General features: G+C 38.3%; 1 protein-coding gene across 1 annotated transcript in view; it reads left to right on the top strand.

Moving 5' to 3' along the window:
• dpydb (dihydropyrimidine dehydrogenase b) overlaps positions 1–23,526 on the top strand; it is a 100,754-nt gene that overhangs the window by 56,294 nt on the left and 20,934 nt on the right. Inside the window, exons 14-18 of the mRNA XM_043260818.1 lie at positions 1,837–2,001; positions 5,143–5,211; positions 12,901–12,984; positions 19,289–19,409; positions 21,933–22,052. Of these exons, the coding sequence (XP_043116753.1) occupies positions 1,837–2,001; positions 5,143–5,211; positions 12,901–12,984; positions 19,289–19,409; positions 21,933–22,052 (559 nt within the window). The remainder of the gene's footprint in view (positions 1–1,836; positions 2,002–5,142; positions 5,212–12,900; positions 12,985–19,288; positions 19,410–21,932; positions 22,053–23,526) is intronic.

The following is a 23,526-nucleotide window of genomic DNA, read 5'->3' as shown; positions in this document are numbered from 1 at the left end:
TTTTCTCTGAGGAGAGCGAGAAAGAGGAAGCGGGGGTTGGCAGCTCGTCGGGACGGCGTAACCGCGGCGTCTGTAATTACCCTGAATATGCCTCCGGGCCAGCCTATCAGAGGGCTTCCTCAGACGCTTGAGTGTGGCGCATGGCATGACATTTGATCACTCTCTTATCATGTGTGTTCCTTTTGGGAGAGGTGCTGGCTTAAAAGGGGGATTACTGGGCTGTGCTGGTCTGATAACCCCCTCAGTTTGTCTAACGCCACACACACGGCCACGACTAACCACTGACCTCATCTCTTACTGAAGAAGTGTGTGAATTCAACCCAGGCTTGATGTTTGACAGGTTAACGCATGCTAATGGGCTCAGAGAACCAGAGATTATTTACTTACCACTGGATATCCTTTGCACGCGTTACCTTAAAGAGGGTACTCGCACTGAGAGTGTACATGTAGGTGGAGATGTGGGTAATGTGAGTATATGTGCTTGGTAATTGCAGCGTTTTCTACTGTCTTATTACCTCATACATCTCAAACACCTCCAGACAATTTGTCCACACGTCTCCTTTATAGCATTGTAGCTATGCTTAGTTTCTAACTTAAGCAATGTACATCATTCCTGTGGAGACACTCGGGGTATTAGCTTTGAAGGCAGATGTTGTGTTCAAAAGGATGCTACAAACCACAGGAAACAAAAGCACTGGTAGGTTTAACGCTCTCACGTTTGGAGGCGTTTCATGTAGGCGTTTGTGATCGGAAGATGCTCCAGTTTCACTACAAATCACATGTGTTTCATTGTAATAAAGATGCTTTTCTCTTCCTATGTTTCAAAACGATACTTACAGTAGGTACGGTAACAGATTGCGCTGTAGTTATTTTCAGAAGCTCACGTGAAGCTACAGGTTTTTAATTTTTTTTTATTAAGGTTCTATTTTGGATGCCGAAACAGATACTTGTATAAATAGTTTTGACAGAAAACTAATTATAATCATCAGTCACAGGGTTCCAAAAATATATATAATGTATTTTCTAGGGCGGACAAAATTGACTTAAGATATTAATTGAACAGAATTATAAAATTTTTTTATAAAATTTGTATTAATACCCTTTTGTTTTCCTATTAGAAGTCGTGAAATTAATAATGTTATAAACTAAAGATGTCAAGAAAAATATATATATTTTTTATTTGCTTATATATAACATTATAATTAAAAATAATTACCTAGTACAAGATTGATTATTTCATTTTGGAATAGCTGTTTTTTTTGGGGGGGGGGTTTGGAAATTGCCTTGAAACTCAACCTTTAAAGATGCTACAGTATATAAAACATATTTAAATAAAACTTTAAGTTTAGTACTGTCATTATTCTCACATCCGAATGTCTGAAAACACCTCTACCTCCCACCTGAAACTAATGTAAAGAAAAATGGAGTTTTGTTTGGTCGTGTGTTATCTTGCCTCTGGTGCCCCCATATAAAATGTTGCACGTGTCAGCTCTGGTTATCTTAATTGTTTAAAATTGCGTGGCTCCTAATTAACACATGCAAATGAATCCTAATTGCTCTTACTAATGGGCCATGCTCTTTATCAAATCATTTATCATAGTTTTGTCTTAATTGTGAAAAAAGGCTGCGCTTGAAAAAATGCGCTTGATTGATACTTATATCGTGAAAATATAGCAAGCATTTGTGGAATTTGACATTTTGATAAAGAAAGTACAGATGTGTGTTTGTGCAAAGGCTCCGCTCAGGCTCCGAGTTTAATCACTTTCAGCCCAGCGAATGCTGTCTCTGTGCTAATTGCGGTTTAGCGAACAGTGACAAAGTTTCTCTCTCCTGCAGGATTTGGTGACCAATGTGTCACCGCGAATCGTGCGTGGGACTACCTCGGGTCACATTTTTGGTCCCGGCCAGGGCTCGTTCCTCAACATCGAGCTCATTAGTGAAAAAACAGCCGCCTACTGGTGCAAGAGCGTGGCCGAACTCAAAGCCGACTTCCCCAAAAACGTGAGTTCACTTTCAGCTTGTCTTTATCTCATGTGTATCTCTCCCTCTCTTTTACTCTTATTGCTGCAGAAGTTTTCTCATAATGTGATTCATTACTTTGTTTCTCACTTTTCGTGGCTGGGGAGCCTGTCAGTGTTTTATCAACAGCCATAATTCTCCATAATAGAGGTGCCATCTTTTTCCCTCGTTTTCTGTCCCTCAGTAATTTGAGTCGCTTTTGCTCTGTGCATGTTAACTGCTTCACGAGTAATTGTGTAATAGAATCTCACTAATAGAAGATTTTCCGAGGCCTTCATTCTCTTCTCCTCCCTCCTCTCAGTCGCTCTGCAGGCAGATGACAATAGCTTTTTGTAGTGTTCTTTTCATCGCAATCAGCCATCTCTTTTCTCTCTAATCATTTGCAATGAGACAGCCCGTTTGAGCACAAAATAACTTCCTCAACTTTTGTTGTCTGCCTGCTTCACTCAAGGGTGAGATTAATTTTGAATTACAGGGTGTAATTATGAAGCACAACGTCACATTTCACACTAACCCCTTGAATCCCTCCTTCACACAGATGTGTCTCTGGGCTTATTTTTTAGGCTCAATGTTTACATATAGGCAGCTATATTCTTAGGCTAAATCCAAACCTAAATTAAACGTAATAATGCCCTATTTGGGTAGTAACTGCATGCCACAAAAAATATATATATATAATAAACGTATTTTGAAGATAGAATTAGCACACTGTGAAGATAACAGTGGAGTAAAGTAAAAAAAAATTATAGATATTAAAATACCTTATTTCTGGGGCTATTTAAAGGCACAGTTAACCCCAAAATTTAAATTCTGTCATTATTTACTCACCCTCATGTCATTCCAGATCTTTTTTCATCTTTGGAACACAAATTAAACTGGAGCAATATGAATATGAAATTCAAGCAATTTCTAACCCTGTATAGACAGCAATGCTATTGACACATTCAAGGCTCAGAAAGATAGTAAGGACATCTTTAAAATAGTGTATGTGTCATCGGTGATTCAACCGTAGTGTTATGAAGCTACTACATTTCTCTCTGTGCAGGGTCATACTGTAAAGCTTTTTAATAAAAAAAATATTTTCATTTGTGTTTTGAAGATAAATGATGGTCTTACAGGTTTAGGACATGAGGGTGAGTAATTAATTACAGAATTTTTATTTTTGGGGGAACTATCCTTTAAATGTAGTTAATTCTACTTAACCTTGATCATAAAAAAATTTGTTGACGTAAGCCAGTGAATTTGATTCAGTCATGTTAATGTAAATATATGTGACTTTTGTCAAACCAGTTCATTTTGAAATAGCCGTATGAAGCATTATTTTAACGGTGTGGGTAAATTAATCAGCTTTTATTTACGCTGAACTACTTTGTGAATGAAATAAGGTTATTTATGGTCAGTTCTCTCACTTTACCTCGTCCATCATCTTGGATTCGTGTTCTCACTTCTCTCTGCAGTGCATCCCAGAATTGCCTTCTCCAAAGAAGAATTTGGCAAAAAAAAAAAGGCATCTCAGGAGCAATCGTAATTGAAATGCCTACATTTATCTATGCTCCCTTAAAGTCTTTCCTCTGTAGAAATGACACTCAGTTTTGTAACAGAACGTCTGTCGTATATCCAGTGAGATAAACATAATCTACACACCGAATAGTTCAGCAAGACTCTCATTGATAGTGCTCATCGATTTTGTGCAGGTTTCGGCTATTCAACACACCCATTATCTCCATTTACTATTTACAATTTCCATTTTCCCCCAACGCTCCTTGTCAGCATGTCGTGACCCGCGCGGGCCACACTCTAGGGAGCGTTGAAGTGTGTGTTCGTCAGAGCTCATCACAGCGTGTGACTGGTTCGTGGTCAGGGGTGATGGGCGCGCGCCGCTGGATGAAATGAATACTCAGAGAAGCGTAATGAATAACAAAACCACTGCAATAATGTCAAATTATGCCGGGCTCGCACATTTCAGCCCCACAAACACATTCTCCGCGAGGCTCGTGAGAGGTTAGGAACGCGTCTGCGCCTGAAGAATAAACGTGCCGCATAGTAGAATAAGCTGCGACCCCGGCCCCTTTTCTTTTTTTAATTTCCTCATATCACCGAGTGATTGACAGTTTCCACAGCAATGGGGGTCCCTAGAGGGCCAGTGTTGCCAGTGTTGGCGGACGGGCTCAGTTACCTCAGCACAGCGTTATTAAAGCGATAACAGGGTGATTCCTGCTTCTTAGAGACGCAGCCTGTCTCACTCACTCCCTTTTTTCTGTCTGATTAAAAAAGGGTAGAGCAGTGCCATGCATGCACATTCACAGACGTATTTCACCTGAAATTTGAGTTTCTAATTACTGGATAGCAAAAGGAACCGACATTGTTAAAGTATGTAACGGGTAGGCATGTAAAAACCGAAATCCGGCCCACAGTTGTCTCTCTGACACCAATATAACATTTTTGCTTCACGTTTGATCAGCGAAAAGAGCTGACTTGACCTATTATTACAGATATGCATGTATATACAGAGACCCGGTCCTCGGTTATCCTCCTGACACCAATAAAGCACTGACGCCGCTTTCGGTGTGTGTGGTTGAGCGGAGCTCCCAGGGGTGAGCGGGTGAGAGGAGGTGGGGTTAGAGGCGCTACAAGTCCCCCAGGTCCCGGCGAGATCCGGAATGTATGGACTCATAAACTTCAACACATGCTTTGGCCACCAAGCGTTTCTCCCAGCGCCGTCCGTGCCGATTTGTTTCCCTTAAAAGCGCCCAGCGAGAAGGAGACACGTTGCGTATATCTTCTGGCTTTATGGTGCGATTACAGTGTCTCCGCATACAGTGAGAGTAATACAACTAAATCCTGCCTTGCCACAGAGGAGCTGAATAATGCCGTCAGCGTGATGCTTTTATTGTTTTAATAATACGTGCGTGCCACTGGGCATCTACAAATGCAGTGAATTATAAAGCAGCACAGTTTAAGGCGGGGTAATAGCTTTTGCTGGGAGCCGGGCTGTTAAAAAAATGAAATAAATAAATGCGTATTGGAAAAAGTGGCGGATTTAGTGCAAGCACATCAGGTGAAATCGCACTTCATCAGTCATTTTCATTTCCCCTAAGGTTTTGTTCCCTCTTCTTTGTCTAGATTATCATTGCCAGTATTATGTGCGGGTACAACCAAGCTGACTGGACTGTGCTGGCAAAGATGGCTGAGGTAAGCTGCCATTCCTTGTGTGTGTTTGTGTTTGGCAAGTTCGCTCTGTTTGCTCCTTACACATCTCCCAACTACAGAGATTATTCAGGCTTATTGGAAGCATGAAGGTAAATGAAACATGAATCTGTGAAATTAGTTAATGTTCTGAAAATCTTGTTCTTTAATTTACATGTTTGAAAGTCTGTTAATGTAAGGTTTTTTTTTCCCTCGGCATATCACAAAAAGAAGCATTTCTTCTATCACACGCATTCTCAACACAGTGACAAACACAGTCACATCCATATTCATAGTGTAAAGCCTCATTGGTTCTGTGGAAAGAGGCTTTTACATTAAATTTGCATTAGATGCTGTATCATTGGATTTCAGCCTTTCGGGTGACGGAAGCCAACTGTGCTCACAAACTGCGAATGAGAAGTTGTAAAACTTTATAAAATATATGTTTGCCATAGCCGGAACAAACCCTCTTCCTCTATCTTAACCACACTGACCCCCACAGACTTAAGTGTGCTTTTCTTTGTCAAATGGCCAAAAAAATGGTTGATATTTCAGCCACATACTAAAATCTTTCATCAATTACCCACTTTATGTTGGCGATTTTTGCTACACTGCTGCAGCAGAACAAGTACAGAGACGTTCTATTGTTAATACATCCATAGACATGCTGCTATTACCCTATTGGTAGATCAAATACAAGTGGAACTGGGGATGGAGGAGGGCTTTTGAAGATGTGAATAATAATGTGATAATATCAGTTATTATTAGAAGAGTTAGAAGGCACACAGTACAATTTTTAATGTTGAATTTCACTTCAGTCTTCATTGTCACTTTATAAATCATTATGTTACAGCATGATTAGCGTTTTTTTTTTTTATACACTGTTTTACTGCCAATTTTTGATCAACTTAATGCATCCTTGCTCAAAAAAAGGGTTAGTTGACCCCAAAATGAAAATTCATGGTGTTCCAAACATATAAATACATCCGGGGGGAAAGCATGCACATGAAGGTAATCTGAGTTGTTTACGTCTAGGGGAAAGTGTGCGCATGCGTAGGAATCATCTGATGTCACAGACTGTTTTCTGGATTTCTGGATCTGGGATCATATCAGTTGTGTTGCTGTGAATGGAGGGTCAGATAGCTCAAATTTCTTCAAAAATATCTTAATTTGTGTTCCTGAAGATGAACAAAGGTATTGCATGTTCAGAACAAAATGAGGGTGAGTAATTAATGGCAGAATTTTCACTTTGGAGTGAACCAACCCTTTAATTTCTTCCAAAATGTATTTAAATTGAATGAGAATAAAATAGAACAGAATAGAACATGGTCACCTTTAACTGAATGGACCTACAGTCTGGAGCTTAAATTTAAAACCACTAGTATGTACTACTTTTATGATACTTTATAGCCCTTTTTGTCCTAAATAACAGTTAAAGACGACTGAAGAGCAAGGCTACAGGTTTTAAACAGGTTGAGTAAATAACGTTTTTTAATTTTTAGTGAACCATGCCTCTAAACACCTAAACAGTTTTTGACAAATTCTGTCTTAACAAGGTAAGACTGAAGCACCTCTTCTTATAATTCGCGAATGCAGAAGAGTTTAATGTATACTGGAGGGTTTATGCAGGCTGACGATATTGCTTCCGACGTAAGTGTGTGTGTATGTGTTCTCGGAGGTGTTATAATTCCCGCTGGAGCTGTTTCGTTCGGTATGTAAACAACCAGTGCTGATTTAGACAGGACGTACAGTATGTAAATACGGACAGGACCCTGCCATCACTAACACTTACTGCTGCTGGTTCTCTAATTGATGCTCTCGTACCTTCCAGTTTATCTCCTCACCGCCCTCACACACTCACTCACACACACACACAAATGCGCTCAGCGAACCCACACACATGTACGTTTACATTGAGAAAACCCAGGAGAAGATTTGGCTCGTGCAGCGAGGAGGCTGGCGTGACAGTCAGCTTCAAAACCAATGAGGAAGACATGTTTGTGAGGGAGTTTAGTGGGAAGTTTCGTGTACAATCATGTCAAGTCATTCTACTCTAGTATCGCTATGACCATCTTCTTCCTTCTCAACATGCCTGTGATATAATACACATTACAAAACAACCCACACTATGGCCCTGTTTAAACCTGATATTAAGGGCTGTCTGTTGAATAATGAATAATGGTATAATAATGCAGTGCAGCATAAAAACTGTTATGAATTTATTGTTTTTAACAAATCAAGAGCATACAGGTGGAATTTGTTTATTGTAATAATACTGTTCATTGTAAAAAGTGTAGCGAAACAAATGAATTCCCCAGCACTGATGAGATATCTCGTCAATTAGGAGACACGTCTTTATGGCAATCCCTGTTCTAGATGTATTTGGGTAAGGAAAGCCTAGTGCAGTTCCTGAATGAGTTATGGGACTTCCTTGGGTCTAAAGAAAAACCCCACCATAAATGGAAGAATATGAGACAATTTAGATCATACATGTTGATCATGTTTTGACTATTTTGAATCTGATTAGGACAAAGTAGGCTAGTCAGTGAGGGAGATGCCATTACAGACACAGAACCATCTTTAGCTGTCATGGATAGTTCGATAAGCTGTTGAATATGGATATGTATGTATGTATGTGTGTATGCGTGATCTATATATAGAGTATGGGTGTGTGTGTTTATATATATATATATATATATATATATATATATATATATATATATATATATATATATATATATATATATATATATATATATATATATATATATATATATATATATATATATATATATATATATATAGCCTAAATGTGTGTATGTGTATAAATGTGCATGTGTTTGTTATGTTTATTGAATCCAATGACAATTATTTGTATAATTAATTACAGGTGACAAAATATGATCTTTGAATGTATTAAGCTTAAAAATGCAGTACTTTGATAAACTTGCCATTTTCTCAGTTTTTTGTCCAAAAAGTATTTCTGATGAAACCTATCTGCAATCAAGTGGTGATAAAACAGAACACATGAAGATAGAATAAAATAATTTAAAAGCAGAGGCTCGGTTCTTTATTTTGATATATAATATACATATGCATAGCAGAAAATATTTTGAAGGCCGTTTAGGAGAAAACATCAAAAACACAGATGCGTCCGAAATCACATACTACATACTTTGAACGTGCTGGCCAACCGTTAAAACTGTACGTTCTATATAGTTTGAATGAGGGCGGTATGAATGGACTTTGGATGTACTATATATCGATTTACAATGTTTAATCTTTTAATAAGTCGGCCTTTTACTGTGATTATTTTAAACAAGTGCAACTTAACCAGTATGAACGTTATTTACGTTACTCCGGTTTCTGCCACTTTTTTGAATCTTCAGTGGCCTCGTGGGATAGTAAAGTGTCCACCGTATGCGTACTGCAGTATTTGGGCGGAAGCAGCAAGTCATCAGGGTATTTCTCGCCTACCGTTTTTCCAATACTATGAATTCGGACATACTACTCACCTCGCATACTGTTTTTCGCATACTATATAGTAGGGTAGAACGCTATTTCTGACACAGCGGCAGTTGATGTTTTTTGTAGAGTTTAGGCTTACAATTGGTGTTTGGTGCTTTTACAGCAGTGTCATTCATTTATCGTTTCCTCTGATTTTAGAGATTACTTACAGGTAAGCTTAGGTTTAGGTGTTGAGATATGGTCAAGACTTAATTTTTGGATTAAAATGTTGTTGGACAATATATTTTGCACGATATATTCATGTGCATCGCGTCAGTAAAGCCGATTCTTTGATTAGCAGTCATCTCCATCACCTGTTTTCAAATGGAGCAGCAGTTAATACACAGAGCCTTAGCTTGTACTCAATATCGTGTTCAGTATGACAAATGAAACACCCACGAAACTGAACATGATATTGCGTAGCTTGTCAGTGATCTATGGCTCTGCATATTAACCATGCTCTCCGTTTGAAAACAGCTGATGGAGATTTACCGCTAATCAAAGAACCGGCTGATGAGATGCACATTAATATATTGCGCAATATATTGCTCCTACATTACATTGATCAGCAGTAACAGTAAAGATTCACACTTGAAATATTAAATTTCAAATAAATGCTGTTCTTTGAACATTCTATTCATTAAAAAATCCTGGAAAAAATCTGGATCATGTGATATTGAAGACTTGGGTAATGATGCTGAAACTCAGCTTTGGATCACAGGAATAAATTACATTTATAAAAAAAAAAAAAAAAAGATTAAATAGGAAATGGTTATATTAAATTTCAATATAATTTCATAACATTACTGTTGAAAATGTAATAAAATGCAGTGTTGGTGAGAGTCTTTTTTTGATATTGTATGCCATTTTTTACATCAGAATATTATTTTGAATCTTTTGACCATCGTCACTGATCGCTTGTTACCACTGATCTTTATTCCAGAAGTAAATGGGGTACTTTAGTCTGATTTCCACTGAACTCGAGTTTTTTAAGCATTTGAATCAGAATTTTGATGCGTCACGCTCACTTTTCAAAACATGCTTTGCTTTTATGAGTCTTTCAAAGTCGCAGAAGATATGAGAGCAGCCTTTCCGTGGCGAGGAAGCCTGCCATATTCTTGCTTTAGCTGAGAGAAGGGTCCGAGAAATTACTTAATGCCAATCATTAATTCATTCATTAAAGTGCACAGTGTTAAAGGGTCCAACAGAATTGTCTATCAAAGGTACCTTGATGTAGCTATGAGCTGGATTGGACAGGGCAGCGCAGCTTTGATCACACTGGAGTGGTTAGTTCTTGTCAAAGTTAGTGTCAGGTCTGATCAGTGTTTGTGTTGAGGCCTCTGGCTGTCTAATGGAGCGTATCCAGACATCCTCCACTCACTCTGTCTCACTCTCACACACACACAAACATCATTTTTCAGAGACCTGCAGGTAAGTCACAGCTCAAAGCCTGGGCCATATGTGAAGACCGAATCGTCTAGGATTACAAATGCAAATCTACCATACATGCAAGTACTTATCTTCATCGCAACAGTTGGCTTTTGTTTCCTGTTGGCTTGGGGAGCTTTGATGTGATGCACTTTTTACTATTTCTGGATAAGAGGTCATCAGCTTTGAAGTTTTCTGTTGCATGAGGTACATGAAAGCTCTTTCTTATAACACACGGGTGCTGCTCTTGTTTTCGTTTTGCCATTGTTAGGATTCACAAATGGAATTACTTCACTTCTGTCCAATACTTTTGTGAGCCGCAGGTGGAAAACGCAGAAAGGCGCTGAATGTTAAGGTGCATTGTGCGTAAATATTGTCTGTCCTTGGTTGCGACTCTCCTTGTTGGGTCTGCCAGGCTATGGAAACACAAGAACGGTTCATCAGGGGCTTTATAAATTTGGTTTCGTGGCCATGCAGCTGCATACAAATCTAAGATCACCGCAGAGCAACGGAAAGCATCAGCTGGAGTGGCGAAGTGCTCGTCACTATCGGGCTCGGGAGTGGTGGAAATACATTCTCTGATTAATCACTCACTCTTCACCATCTGGCAGTCTGACAAACGGCTCTCGAACTGACGTGAGAATCTGAATCCGACAGAGAGGGCTACCCACATTCCCAACATTCCACGCATGCATATTGCCATCTGTAAAGTTTGATGGAGGTGGAATAAGAATAGTGTAGGGCTGTTATTTTCACACTCAGGTTAGTTTTTCCCTTTAGGCATGTTATAACACATTGAGACACACACACAGACACACACACAAACACACACACACACACACACACACAGACACACACACACATATATATATAATAGGGATAATAGTAAGGATGCAGTAAATTGAAATTTGTTACAAAAATATATGTATTTTAAAAACAATCTGTTAATCAAAACATTTAAAAAAAAACTATCTTTGCCATTACAGTAATAAATTAATTACACTTACATTTTTTAAATATTAATTCATAATATTATAGTATTTAGCAAAAAAAATAGTAATACACATGAAAGAAAGAAAACTACACAATTATTCATTATATATATAAAACGTGTAAAATTCTGTACTTTTACAGGAGGAAATAATTATTTTTAAAAATATTAAACCATTGGTTACAATTAATACTTTATCAATTAAGATTTGGTTAAAGGTGTTGTATGAAATTATGCATAATGAACGCTTATTACTATAGCAAGTACATGCAACATGTAACATACTATAAAACATATACATTTAATGGCCGCAGATTCAATTTCTTGACATGATCACCCAACGTCAGTTCTGACCCAGGTAATACTGGATGTGGATGCAGGAAGGAAACAGCCACTGAAAAATTCCAGCATTTACTGGAAACCCTTCCCAGAAGAGTGTGTTATTGCAGTACGGACCAACCTCACATTATTCTCCATCATTTGTGGAATGAAATGTTCACAAAGCAGATGTCCTCATATTTTGCCCATATAAAATATTGTGCACCTTATACCAGCACACCTTGGAGTAGATTTGCACAGTTCTGTCTCCTGCCTGCCTTGTCTGTCATTTTGTGTCTCTCAAACCCAGCCAAATCACTCTCTCTCTCTCTCTCTCTCTCTCTCTCTCTCTCTCTCTCTTTCTCACTTACTATCCCTCTCTCCCTCCCTGTTTCTTTTTTTTCTCTCCTCTCTAATGGCTGTCAGGCTTTAGGAAAGCCATGGCTGTGTGTCTGAAGCAGCAGGTTTGTAGGGTGTGTAGCGGAGAAATCGTTCTGGCTCTCCCCATTTCAGTGCGGTTCAGAACGGCCGCCAGAGCGTAATTGCCTGTTGAATGCTTTCCCACTTCCAGCACCCTCGCTCACTCACCCGCTCCCCATCCACCTGTGCTGCCTTTTTTCTGCTTCCCTTTTTTATAAGACGACTCTGTGGCAGCTTTGACATGTCAAAGAGTTCTTCTGGGTCTATTTTAAGAACACCATTTTATGCTTTTTGAATGCCGGGAAGTGCTCAGGGTGTTTTTTTTTTCCTTTTGTTACAGATTTGACTTTTTTTTTTTTTTTTTTTTTTGTGCAGCTTCAGGGTTTTACATACACTGGCCTATGTGAAACTATTTGAACATCCTAATTTATTAAAGATCTATCAGTGTAAAATATCAAACCAAGGGGCACTGCAAAGTTCTTTTTTTTGATTACTTTACTTTTTTACAACTTGATTTTACCATATTTGTTTCTTTTTTTTCTTTTTAGATATATTTTATACATGTAAAATGAAAACCCATTCATGACACGCAAGTGAATTGCTATTTGATTGGATGTGCACATTACGTTCAAACTTGGCCACATAAATGCAAAATGCATATAAATTCATACGATTCCTGAGTTCTACGGAAAAATATAACTATAATAAGAGCTCTCGTCACCTAATATGGCAATTATTGTTTGAGTTTCGTGATTGCTGCATCCATGTTTCTCATCTATGATTGCATGGTGCTTATGTGTTTGGCTGAACCTCATCTTGCATGCATCTCAAACCACCCAAATGCATCTTGTAGAGTGGCCAAATATCAATCCGATGTGTAAAAATGCATTAAGTGACCATGTATTCGTTGTATTTTTCTGCTTCGGATCTGTCTGTAAATGTAATTTTGCGATGCAGCTGTTATTCCACATATTTATTTACACAAGTGACTATACGTTTATGGTGTTATACCTCATTCTTTTACTTAACAGGACTCTAAAGCTGATGCTCTGGAGCTGAACCTGTCCTGTCCTCATGGCATGGGAGAGAGAGGTATGGGACTGGCCTGTGGACAGGTAAGAAAACATTTAAAAAGCGCTGCTAAAAAAAAACATAATTCGTAGCCCCTTACGTTGGTTACAAACCCGTGCGATTTTCTTTCCTCTGCAAAAACTGAAACCTGTTTCCTATGCTTTTTCTATGCAATTACCCCGAACAGGGACTAAAGCTTTGAAGCTTCGGTGAAGACCATAAAAGTGTGAAACACACAGAAATTCAAGTCATTATTCTTTAACTATCTTCATGCCTGTCCTAGATCTCCTTGGAGCGTTTATGAGAAATGTGGTTATGTCCTGTTTGTGAATTAACCTTTTAAATAACTTAGGGCTGAAAGTTGATATTATGGCTGCACAAAATGGGATAAGTATAATTGTCGTTGCTGCTGTTGTTACTGTTATTATTAAACAAAGATATAAAGTAAGAAAGACTGCCATAGTGATATTTCTGTAACTTTGGGTTTACTGATGGAGGGTCGAGTTTAAAACCCATGTGCACTTTATTAAACAAAACTAAAACATGACATAAACGGGAACATAAACTAGATGTTAAACTAGCTTTTGACTATAAGCAGGTTTTACAGTTCTCACCAACAGAAGGTTACAACAGCAAGGCAAAGAGACATGAAACATGAGGGCTATATATAAATATTCCCAAAAATGGTCAGGATAATAAACAAATGACAAAGGCAGAACTGAGAAACTCCTGACAAGGCAAACCAATGAAAACAAACAAAACAATGGAGACGCATGACCAGAATACATGAGGGACATATCATATGAATATAAATGAAACCTGTAACATACATGACATAAATGAATAAATAGTATTTTTACAAGATGCTCGTGTGTAAAAGAACTCATTGCCACACCGCACTCTAACAAACTGCTTAAAATTGTTAGTGAATAATAACTCGAATTCACGTCTTTTCCGCACAATCAAATCTATTATTTGATTTGAAACGTAGAGCTCAATCCCACGAAAATGCGTAAAAAATTGTCGGATACGCATATTCCCTCAACCCCAATCCGACATATTGTGTACCATATAAATGCCAAAGTCTGTTTTTGCATATCAATACCACAAGTTTTAGTTTTGTTTGGCTTACTATTTATACACACTTTTGTGAGATCGGGTTTTAAATCTAGCACAAGATTGTGTATTTGCTTTAAAAGCTTAGTTTAGACTTCAACGTGACTCTAGCGGAAGACGGGGGAAGAAGGTGAATCGCCTGCCCCTCCACATCTCCTCTCGGGGAGATCCTATATGCCTCACAAGACATTCAAATGTAGACTAAATGGACAGAGCAGGTCAGGAAGCATCTAATGGTCCCTATTCCTCTCCATCTCCCTTCAGCTTCGTTATGGTCGTGAGGGAAGCAAGAGCCGTTTCCCCCCTCAAACAGGACACAAAGCCATTGTGCTCCTGCAGAGGCTCTAAACGAGCCCTGCGCTACCGCTCTCTCTCTCTCTCTCACACACACACACACACACACACACAGAGACACACACATATGAAGCTAATCACAGCCTGCTGCCTCCTGGCAGCTAACCTCTGTGTGAACTAACGCAAGGCAATATCATTTAATCACACTGTTTGCCACACGCTCTCTTGTGCTCTCTCTGTGGCTGGCTTTCTCCGTCTGTCTGTCTTTGCTTCCTATTTATTTTTCCGCGTCTTTCAGTCTGGATCACCCCCTCCGCTCCCCCCATCTGTATGTTTCTGTCTCTCCCTCTTATACTGTAGGGAACAGGGGGAGGTCTCGTTGATTGTATGAGAATAAGTAGGAAATTGTGCACCGGTACAAAAATGTATGATTGCAGCCCCATACTGTTGGGTATTTAATCAGGGAGCGTGGCCCTCTCTTTGAACCCTGGAGCGTACGGCACACTGGGCTAATGCAGCTCTATCTGGACACAGCACTGTCGGAGGGGAAACTCATTTACATTTTACAAAGACAGAAATCAACTCACAAAGATGTAAATATGCTAATGTTAAACAGTTTCTTTCTCTGAGCGCCAATGCGAGGGAACTTCAGGAATCTTAAGCGAGGCATTGTTTCGATTCAGGCGTCGCTGGAATTTCTCTTTTTATCTGAACTACATTTTGTTCGGTACTAGAGTCTGTTTATGATTAATGGTAAATGTTTGTACTACAGCTTTGAGTTGCTGTGGTTGTGATGTGGTTATCACTGTTTTTCTTACAAGAGGCAACAGGCTCAAATTTCAGTGCTGTTAGTTTGCACTCTGTTTAATCAGAGATGATCACTAGAACGTTCTTAATACAATATTAATACTTAATATGTCATATTTGAGATCCATTTTATTTTGCGATTCATATTATATTGTATAATATTATATAAATAAACTACTTGTCACACTTAACACAGACATATTTATAAGAAAATATGATATAATAACACAATTAGTGCTGTTAAATGATTTATAATGATTAATCACATCCAAAAAAAAGTTTTAGTTTACATTATGTGTGTGTACTGGATATATGTATTATGTCCATAAAAATGCAAACACATACAATGTATGTTTTGAAAATAATTGAATAAATATATATATATATATATATATATATATATATAAAATAAACTAGAATATATACAATATATACAGAATATATATACAACCATGTATGTGTATTTATATACACGTTTATAACACTTAATATTTAAAATAATATTCTATTATATTATATGTTATAATATAGACTAATATTTTATAGACAGATATAATATAACTGTGTTGACTTCATATGATGTAAGTAACTTTTTCTTTTATGATGAATATTAGAGAATGATGATGATGACAAATAATTTTTACTAAATTACTAGTAAGCGAAAGTAAACAACTAGTAAACAAAAGAGATACCGAAAAATATAACTATTGTGTCAATAACATAACTTTTCTCACTCATTGCAGTGATATAATACACTGAAAAAATGTATTCATTCACTTATTAAATAACAGTAAATGGTCATGATCAATTTATTTTAGCTAAATTTAAATAAATAAATTTAGTTGACTAACTTTCAATACATATATATTTTTTACATAATATTATATTGTTAAATAAATTATTTATAGAAAATAAATAGTTTGCAACCACAATGAGATGAAAGGAAATAAAACAACAAGGAAAGTACGGAAAGGGGCGGAAAAAGCACTTCTTTAATCCTGAATAATTCGTTGATGCACATATTTCTACTTTTTCAGTCGTGTAGCCCGTTTTGAATCAGTGATATAAAGATCACAACAGCATCCGGAGCTTGACGCAGCTGCTGTCCGTGGTTCTGAAAACAGACATCCCACAATCTGCAGGACAAAGTACTTTCCCTCCCAGCTTGATTTATATTTATAGATCCTCCTTATGTGTGATATTGTCTACAGTGGATGAGATACTGCACCCGTGCCTTACTTTACACCGTCTGTGCTGTGTTTCAGATGTGTTCGAGTCCTCAGCTTCATACATTACCACCTTAGAAGTCTAACATATTCATTGATCTTCCACAGTTTGAGAGCCTGACCGGAGTGTGTGTGTGTGTGTGCGCAGTGAGCGATCTCATGCTCAGACTCGATCCCCTCAACGTGAGATTGATGCGTCTCATAAGAGTCCCGAGCCTCGCCGGGACCCGTTCTTCCCGGATTTCCAGGGAAAGGGTTTCAGACACGTCTTGCCAGAGGAGCCTCTCTTCCTGCATTCAAAGCACCGGCGAAGCACGAGCCCTGAGCTCGGAGCCTTGAAAGCCAAGCTTACAAACACTTGTCAGCCAGAGGCCTTTAATAAGCTGTCATAGGCCTTCCCAGCGCCGCTGAGCTCCCCTCTGTGAGGACATTAAGTTCTTACAAGCAGCATCTGTTTCAGGGCCAGGCACCTGCCTCTGGCCCTAGCGCTCCGCTAATGCTTTTCTACCTTCCCTTGACCACGCTCCCTGCTGTTAGCCACTATGTTTTAGCCTCGCCACCAGTGACCTACGCACAGATGGACACAAACACACTTGCGCTCGCAGACATCTGCTGGCCAGCCTCCATTATGCTCCTGGAAATCTTAATGTGCTCTCAATCTCTTCTGCGAGCCTAAAGGTGGTGTGTTTTTTTTTTCTCCTCGCTCAAGCATTTCGTTCCTCGGGGCACCCGGGTCCCATCTCCACTGACAGCTTGCACAGTTTTCCCTCTGTCTTTTGGGCTTTTCTAGCTTCTCTCTGTGGACCGTAGAACATTCTGGTTGCTACCCTCTGACAAGATTTAGTGTGCGTGTGTGTGCGTGCATGTGTGTGTGTGGTTTGCCAGCCTTGTTATAAATGCTCGCTGCCCACATCCCTCCCACGGCCCATACTGGTGGCTATTTTCCTCCAATGCACCACATATCATCCCCTCATGTTCCTCAGCACAAAAGAAACTCAGACCGAAGATCTCCACCTTGAAAAGCACCAGAGTTTCTCGTTCGCAGTGTCAGCGTCCACCGGTTTCAGGCAAAATCTGAAGACAATAGCTCGAGGGTAAGATCCACAATAAAGTTTCTGGCGCAGCGATTACAGAGCACGGCACAGAGGCTGCGTTTCAATCAAACGTGATGGGCTACAACAAGTTAGACAATAGGGCTTTTCCTCAAAAGCGCCTCATTTCTGTCTCTTTGTTTGCTGCTTTGTGCTCATCCCTTTCCTTTCACTCACTCTGACACTTTTCCGCCGAAAAAAGGGAAGAAAAAACATAAAAAAGAGATGTTTTATGGGCCCACACATGCTATGAACAAACACGCTCATATTCAGAGGAAAACAGAAATGCCCCGAAGCATCGCATTTCCAACAGATGTCTGAGGAGCCCGGAGCCTGGTACGACAGAGGCACATCACATTTCCATTTGGCACATCTCAGCCGTATCTCTGAGTTATGACAGTTTGCGCTACTCTCAAGATGCGCGCCATTCAAATCTCATTCATTATGAATGCCAGTGATTTGGAGGGCTGCCATCACGTTGCTCTCCAGAACCACAGCACCAACAGAGGAGGAGATAGGGCCTCGCTATAAAACACACTTTATTCTGCTCCAGATGTTCCGAGAGATGGGTTCTTTTTCTTTCGCTTTAAAGTTCTGAGGGGCTCGAGCTGTATCCGGTTCGACGTTTCATTTTTGTATTTCTCGTGCCTAGAATGCATGTTTTAGGCAGATCTGACTTGTTGCACTCGCATTGTTCGAGTTTAGAAGAGGCCACGACTCCTTATTTTCAGTCATAACCCCTGAATATATGTGTCAGATATGAGAAGAAAAAATAGTTCTTTTACATTGCAATAATAATATTTCACAATATTGCTGTTTTGAATTTTTGTGTATATGCTGGATATAAAAGAATAGAAGTTATTGGGACGACCGGGGTTATCGGTCTTTAAGTAACAATTCTACACATTTTTATTAAATTAAATCAAAATAAAGATAAAATAGAATCAAATTGACATTAGCATTTTACAAATTTGAACCTGCATACAAAACATACACTGGTGTAAATGGACTTTTCAAATTAAAACCTTCTCGTTATTAAGATATAGCGCTTTTCCTCGTGGGACGTCAGCCCCGGTCTCCCCCCTGTACCGGAAAGCAGATATTTGAGCATCGTGTTCCCCTGAAGCTGTTATAATTCAACCGTTGGAGAACACATACATAAAATGACTGCATTTCTATCAGAAAGGTGCACACGCAATATAGATTTTTGGTTGTTGTTGTTGCTTACTGAATGAGAGGCAGAATGAGCGGCAGTAAGAGAAGGCTGGGGGAAGGGAGCGGGAAAAGGCAGCAGCAGAAGTGAAAAAGCAACATGAAGGCAGCGATGTGTTTCAGACGACATGTTCAGACACAACAGCGTTTTCCTCCCTGGACACATCTGAGAGAGTTCATGGGGGGATCGCTAAACCATTTGGAGTCCTGGTGTGTGTGTGTGTGTGTGTGTGTGTGTGTGTGTGTGGGCGGTAGAAGGAGAGAGACTGTATGTGAGTGAGGAAAAAAGAAGAGAGATTGAGAGAAAACACGTTTCGAACATTGCCTCTGTGCTCTGTGGCCAGCGTTCGGTGAATATTTAGGGCAGCCTTGCTGTTTCAAAATGGACCTTGCAGATGAATGTGAATGAATCAGAAATGCACCTCAAATGTCCCAGTTTTCACTCTTTGTCGTTTTTGGTTTGGCCTCTGAGAAGCTGAATTAACAGCTAGGAGTCTCTGGATGTCCAAAATTAATGACAGAACAAGTCTTAAATAGAAGCTTCTTTCTGTGTTCTACAGAAGCATGTAATGAGCCTCGACTTACATCCCTCTTCGCTCTAGGACCCCGAACTGGTGAGGAACATCTGTCGCTGGGTCAGAAAGGCCACCACCATCCCCTTCTTCGCCAAGCTCACACCCAACGTCACCAACATCGTTGACATCGCCAGAGCCGCGCATGAGGGTATGAGCTGCCTCTTTTACAGACAGACATATGACAGTAGATATGGTCGTTTCTAGGTGATGTGTGATTTTAAAAAATAAAATGTGTTAATTATGACGGGGACGTTTACGAAACAGAATTGCATACAGTATATAAAAGTTTGGTAATTTAAGTCTGTAATTAATTAATTTATTACTGTTATTATTATTATTATTTTTTGAATATGCTCATATGCTCACCAAGGCTACATTTTATTGAAAATATGGAAAAAAACAGCAATATTTTAAATATTTTACAATTCAAAACTATATATATATACACATTTATTCAACAACATATCACGCCACATGGAAGAGCATCAAAACAGCACTTATTGTTCAAATTTCCTGAAAAAAAAACATTATTTGAGACTTTATCATTAATTTGTCAGTATCACATGATCCTTCAAAAATTCTAATATTGTAACTTAATATTTAAGAAACATTTCTTATTTTTATTAATTAAGTTATTATTGTTATTATTATTATGCCCCTTAAAAATTTAAATAGCATTTTCATTATTATTATGACATGCACACCATTTTCAAATGGAGGAATATTTAATTTCAAATAAGATTATATTGTTTACATGCTCAATGTACATTTATATTACATAACATCAATAGCAGTTGTTTTCATCCAAAGCAACTTACAAATGAGGTTAATTGAAGCAATCAACACCAACAAAAGAGCAATAATATGTAAGTGCTACAATAAGCTTTGGTTAGTCAAACGCAGTATATGCAGCAAGATTTTTTTTTCGTTATAATAAAAGAAAAAATGCAGAGAAAATAGAAAAAGAACAGAGAACAGTAGTGCTGAAGGGTATTTTTTAAAAATAAAAATAAAACAAGTGGTAAAAAAGAATAGAAAATGCAAGAGGTTAGAAGGTCATTTTTTAAAATAAATAAATTGACAAAAAAACTGATGAAATAATAGAAAAACCATAGAGATTGTGTTAAAAGGTTAAACCATAGAGAAAGTGTTAAAAGGTTAAACCTTTAGTAATAAAGAAAACAATAGGTAGAATAGAAAAGAGAATGCAGGTGTTACAGGATCAGGTTTTTTTAGAAATAAAATTAAAATAAGTAGATAAAATAGAAATAAAATAGAGAGGAATAGATGTTTTTTTTTGTCATTTCAAATGTACATCTATTGTATATGCACCTACAGTACGTGGTAATCAGCATATTCTTCATGCTAATTTTTCCTGACTTTCTCTTCTGCTCACTCATGCCATTTATTACACTGCACTTTAAGCCATTTAACCCCATCATTCATTCTCAGTCATGTTCTTCACAATACAAGTCAAGAGGGTGAAGGATAAATTGTACAATATAAGCCGCTAACCTTTTTTAAATACAAGATTTGCTGAGTATTGATGTATGTTATTTTGTTCCAGGCGTCCTCCTGGCTACACATTTGCATTTGATGTCTTACATTACATTACAACTATATATTTTTATATCTGTATCTCACGGATAAGTAAAGATTATATATACATATATTTTAAAACGGTTAGTTCCATTCCTGGATTCCGATTGGTCGTTGGCTCTGTTTCATGACCGCTTCACCCAGCGGTTCTGCGTATCACTGAGCAACAACCTTAGCAACATAAACAATCAATAAAAGCATTAAAAATGTTAGTACGTTATGTATTTCTGCAAAATTAAATGTGTGTTATTGATTTAATGAAGTAAGAGTGACCCCTGCTGTGATATGTTGATGTGTGTGTGTGTGCGCGTCTGTGTGAAAGCCCAGTTTCCGGCGTGATTAGCGAATACTACGGTATCTATTTGTTTTCTTTTTCAGGTAGGATTATATATGTCCATCAGTTTACACTGTTATGACACTTGCAGTCAGTTTTGAAACTTCATTACATATATTTTTAATATTAATTTTAATTTGCAATATGTACTATACAGTATATGTAAGAAATGAGGTACTCGAGGCAGCACTGTATTGTGAATAAATCATGGCTGAAGGGGTTAACAATGCCCTTCAGCCATGACTTATTCATACATGATTTATTCATATTCTTACATGTGTGTGTGTGTGTGTGTGTGTGTGAATAAATAACATATATTACACATGCATTGATCAAAACTACATTTTAAATAGAGCGTATAAAAAAGTATTCTCATAGTTATTTATTAATTAATTTCCTTCACACATGCATAACTAAACATAATTTGAAAATTAAATTAGCATGTACCGGCATACCAGTGCATGTCACTTGGCGTATGCATAAAGTCACTTTGAACTTGTATGAATCTTGACTTGTTCCTGCTTAACATGGGATCACTTCTATACAAGTTAGCATCAAAATGTTGTGTATGCGTGTTTTTTTAGTAATAAGGACCTGTGGTCTTTTTGGCATGATTAACATTAACAATTAGCAGTGTGTTTATATGTTCTCATATTTCTGGAACGGCATCTCAATGTATCTCACGAACACAGTGCGTCTGGTTCAGGCTTCTGTAAGAACCTCTGTGGTTGTTTGTAGGTGGAGCAGATGGAGTCACGGCCACTAACACTGTATCTGGACTGATGGCTCTCAAAGCTGATGCCACACCCTGGCCTGGGATTGGCAGAGGCGCGAGAACTACATACGGCGGCGTTTCTGGTAAGAGAGGGAGTGTGTGTGGAGTGTGTGTTTGGTGTTGGCTGGCGCACTGACTGCTGAGATGTCTGGGCTTGCTCTGGTCGGGTCCTGCCTGCACATACAGATGGACTAGATCAGGTGTGAAAGTACTGGGCATGCACTGTGCTCTCTAGAAACGGAGCTTCAGTGTGGGAGGCTTATAGCAAAAATACATAAATCCAGCATGAAGTACATTGCAAAAATCCCTTTTTTCAATTAGTGTTTTTGAATAATTGTCCAATAAAAACAAAGTATCCTTAAAACAAGATACTCACTTGAGAAAATGAATTATACATGATGACATTTATTAAATTAAATGAATGTGCATATTATATTAGTTACACATAGTTACACCTAAAGCAAGAAATAAATCAAATTTAAAAAGTAAACAAAATTTATAGAATTGTTTTATTGAAATTCCAAATGATTGTCTTACTTCAAAACATGTTTTAATGTCAGTTTTTTAATCCTATTTTCAGAAAAGAAAATTGTTTGTGCGTGTGTGTGCTCATTAAATATCCATAAAAAAGACTTCACAAGACCAAGACTTTTAAATTCACTTCAATTCATCATATCATAATTATTACTTTCTTTAAGCATAAATCCAGCTACATTTAGGCCTGTGTTTAAAAGATAATTTAAGATATATTCTCTCTTTTTTTTAGTGTTAAAAAACATATCAATATGTGCTTACCACTAACTAAAAACAATCTCTGTGGTCACACATTTTAAGCAACTTTTTAAACAGCAGACAGTTCAAGTATGTGCTTTATAGTTTCAGCTGTGTACAGTTGAATGTGTTAAAGCTTCACCTCAGCACACCTCTCCCTTCTTCCTTCAGCTGAGCTGCCACAATGTCTGCAGAGGCAAGGACAGGGTCAGAAACACGGCCTGCATTAAAAATTAATACTCATACTATTGAGGCTCTATTTTATGCAAGCAAAACTGACTGGCTGTCATATTTTTCACTTTTAAAGTCTTATGGGCCTCACCGTGCAGCTCTCCCATGGGACCCAGCCTTTCAGCAATGGTCTAAGACTCTGCCCGAGACCAACCTATTGATCAGCAGGGCCCTAAAGGGCCCGTGTGGCCCCACATATTTTATCTGCTCCCAGTACAGTAGCTCTCTTCAGACTTTTTGTTTCAGAAGCCCATATCCAGAGCATAAAACCATGTGCAGAGCATCCAGGGGCACATAAATGTGTGCCGCCCTGAGCTCTCAGTAGAGCTGACTTGATTCTCTAATGTATTCAGTAATTTAATGTTTAACTCAGCAGCAGTGGCCAGGTTTAAGGTGCTTTGATTTATGTGGCAAGTGGCATAAACACAGAGTGTGGGGGAAATCAATCTTTTCCCTGACATATTTTTTTTCCTCAAAACTTTTTAATCACAGTTTTTCTACTGCATTCTTGCATTAGTCACTAATGTTTGGTATAGGGATAGAGAGGATATTTTA

This window comes from Puntigrus tetrazona, chromosome 2 (assembly GCF_018831695.1).
Source record: "Puntigrus tetrazona isolate hp1 chromosome 2, ASM1883169v1, whole genome shotgun sequence".
In the NCBI taxonomy this organism is placed as follows: Eukaryota; Metazoa; Chordata; class Actinopteri; order Cypriniformes; family Cyprinidae; genus Puntigrus; species Puntigrus tetrazona.
Note: the sequence above shows the minus strand (reverse complement) of the source record. Positions and strands in the feature narration are given on the sequence as shown.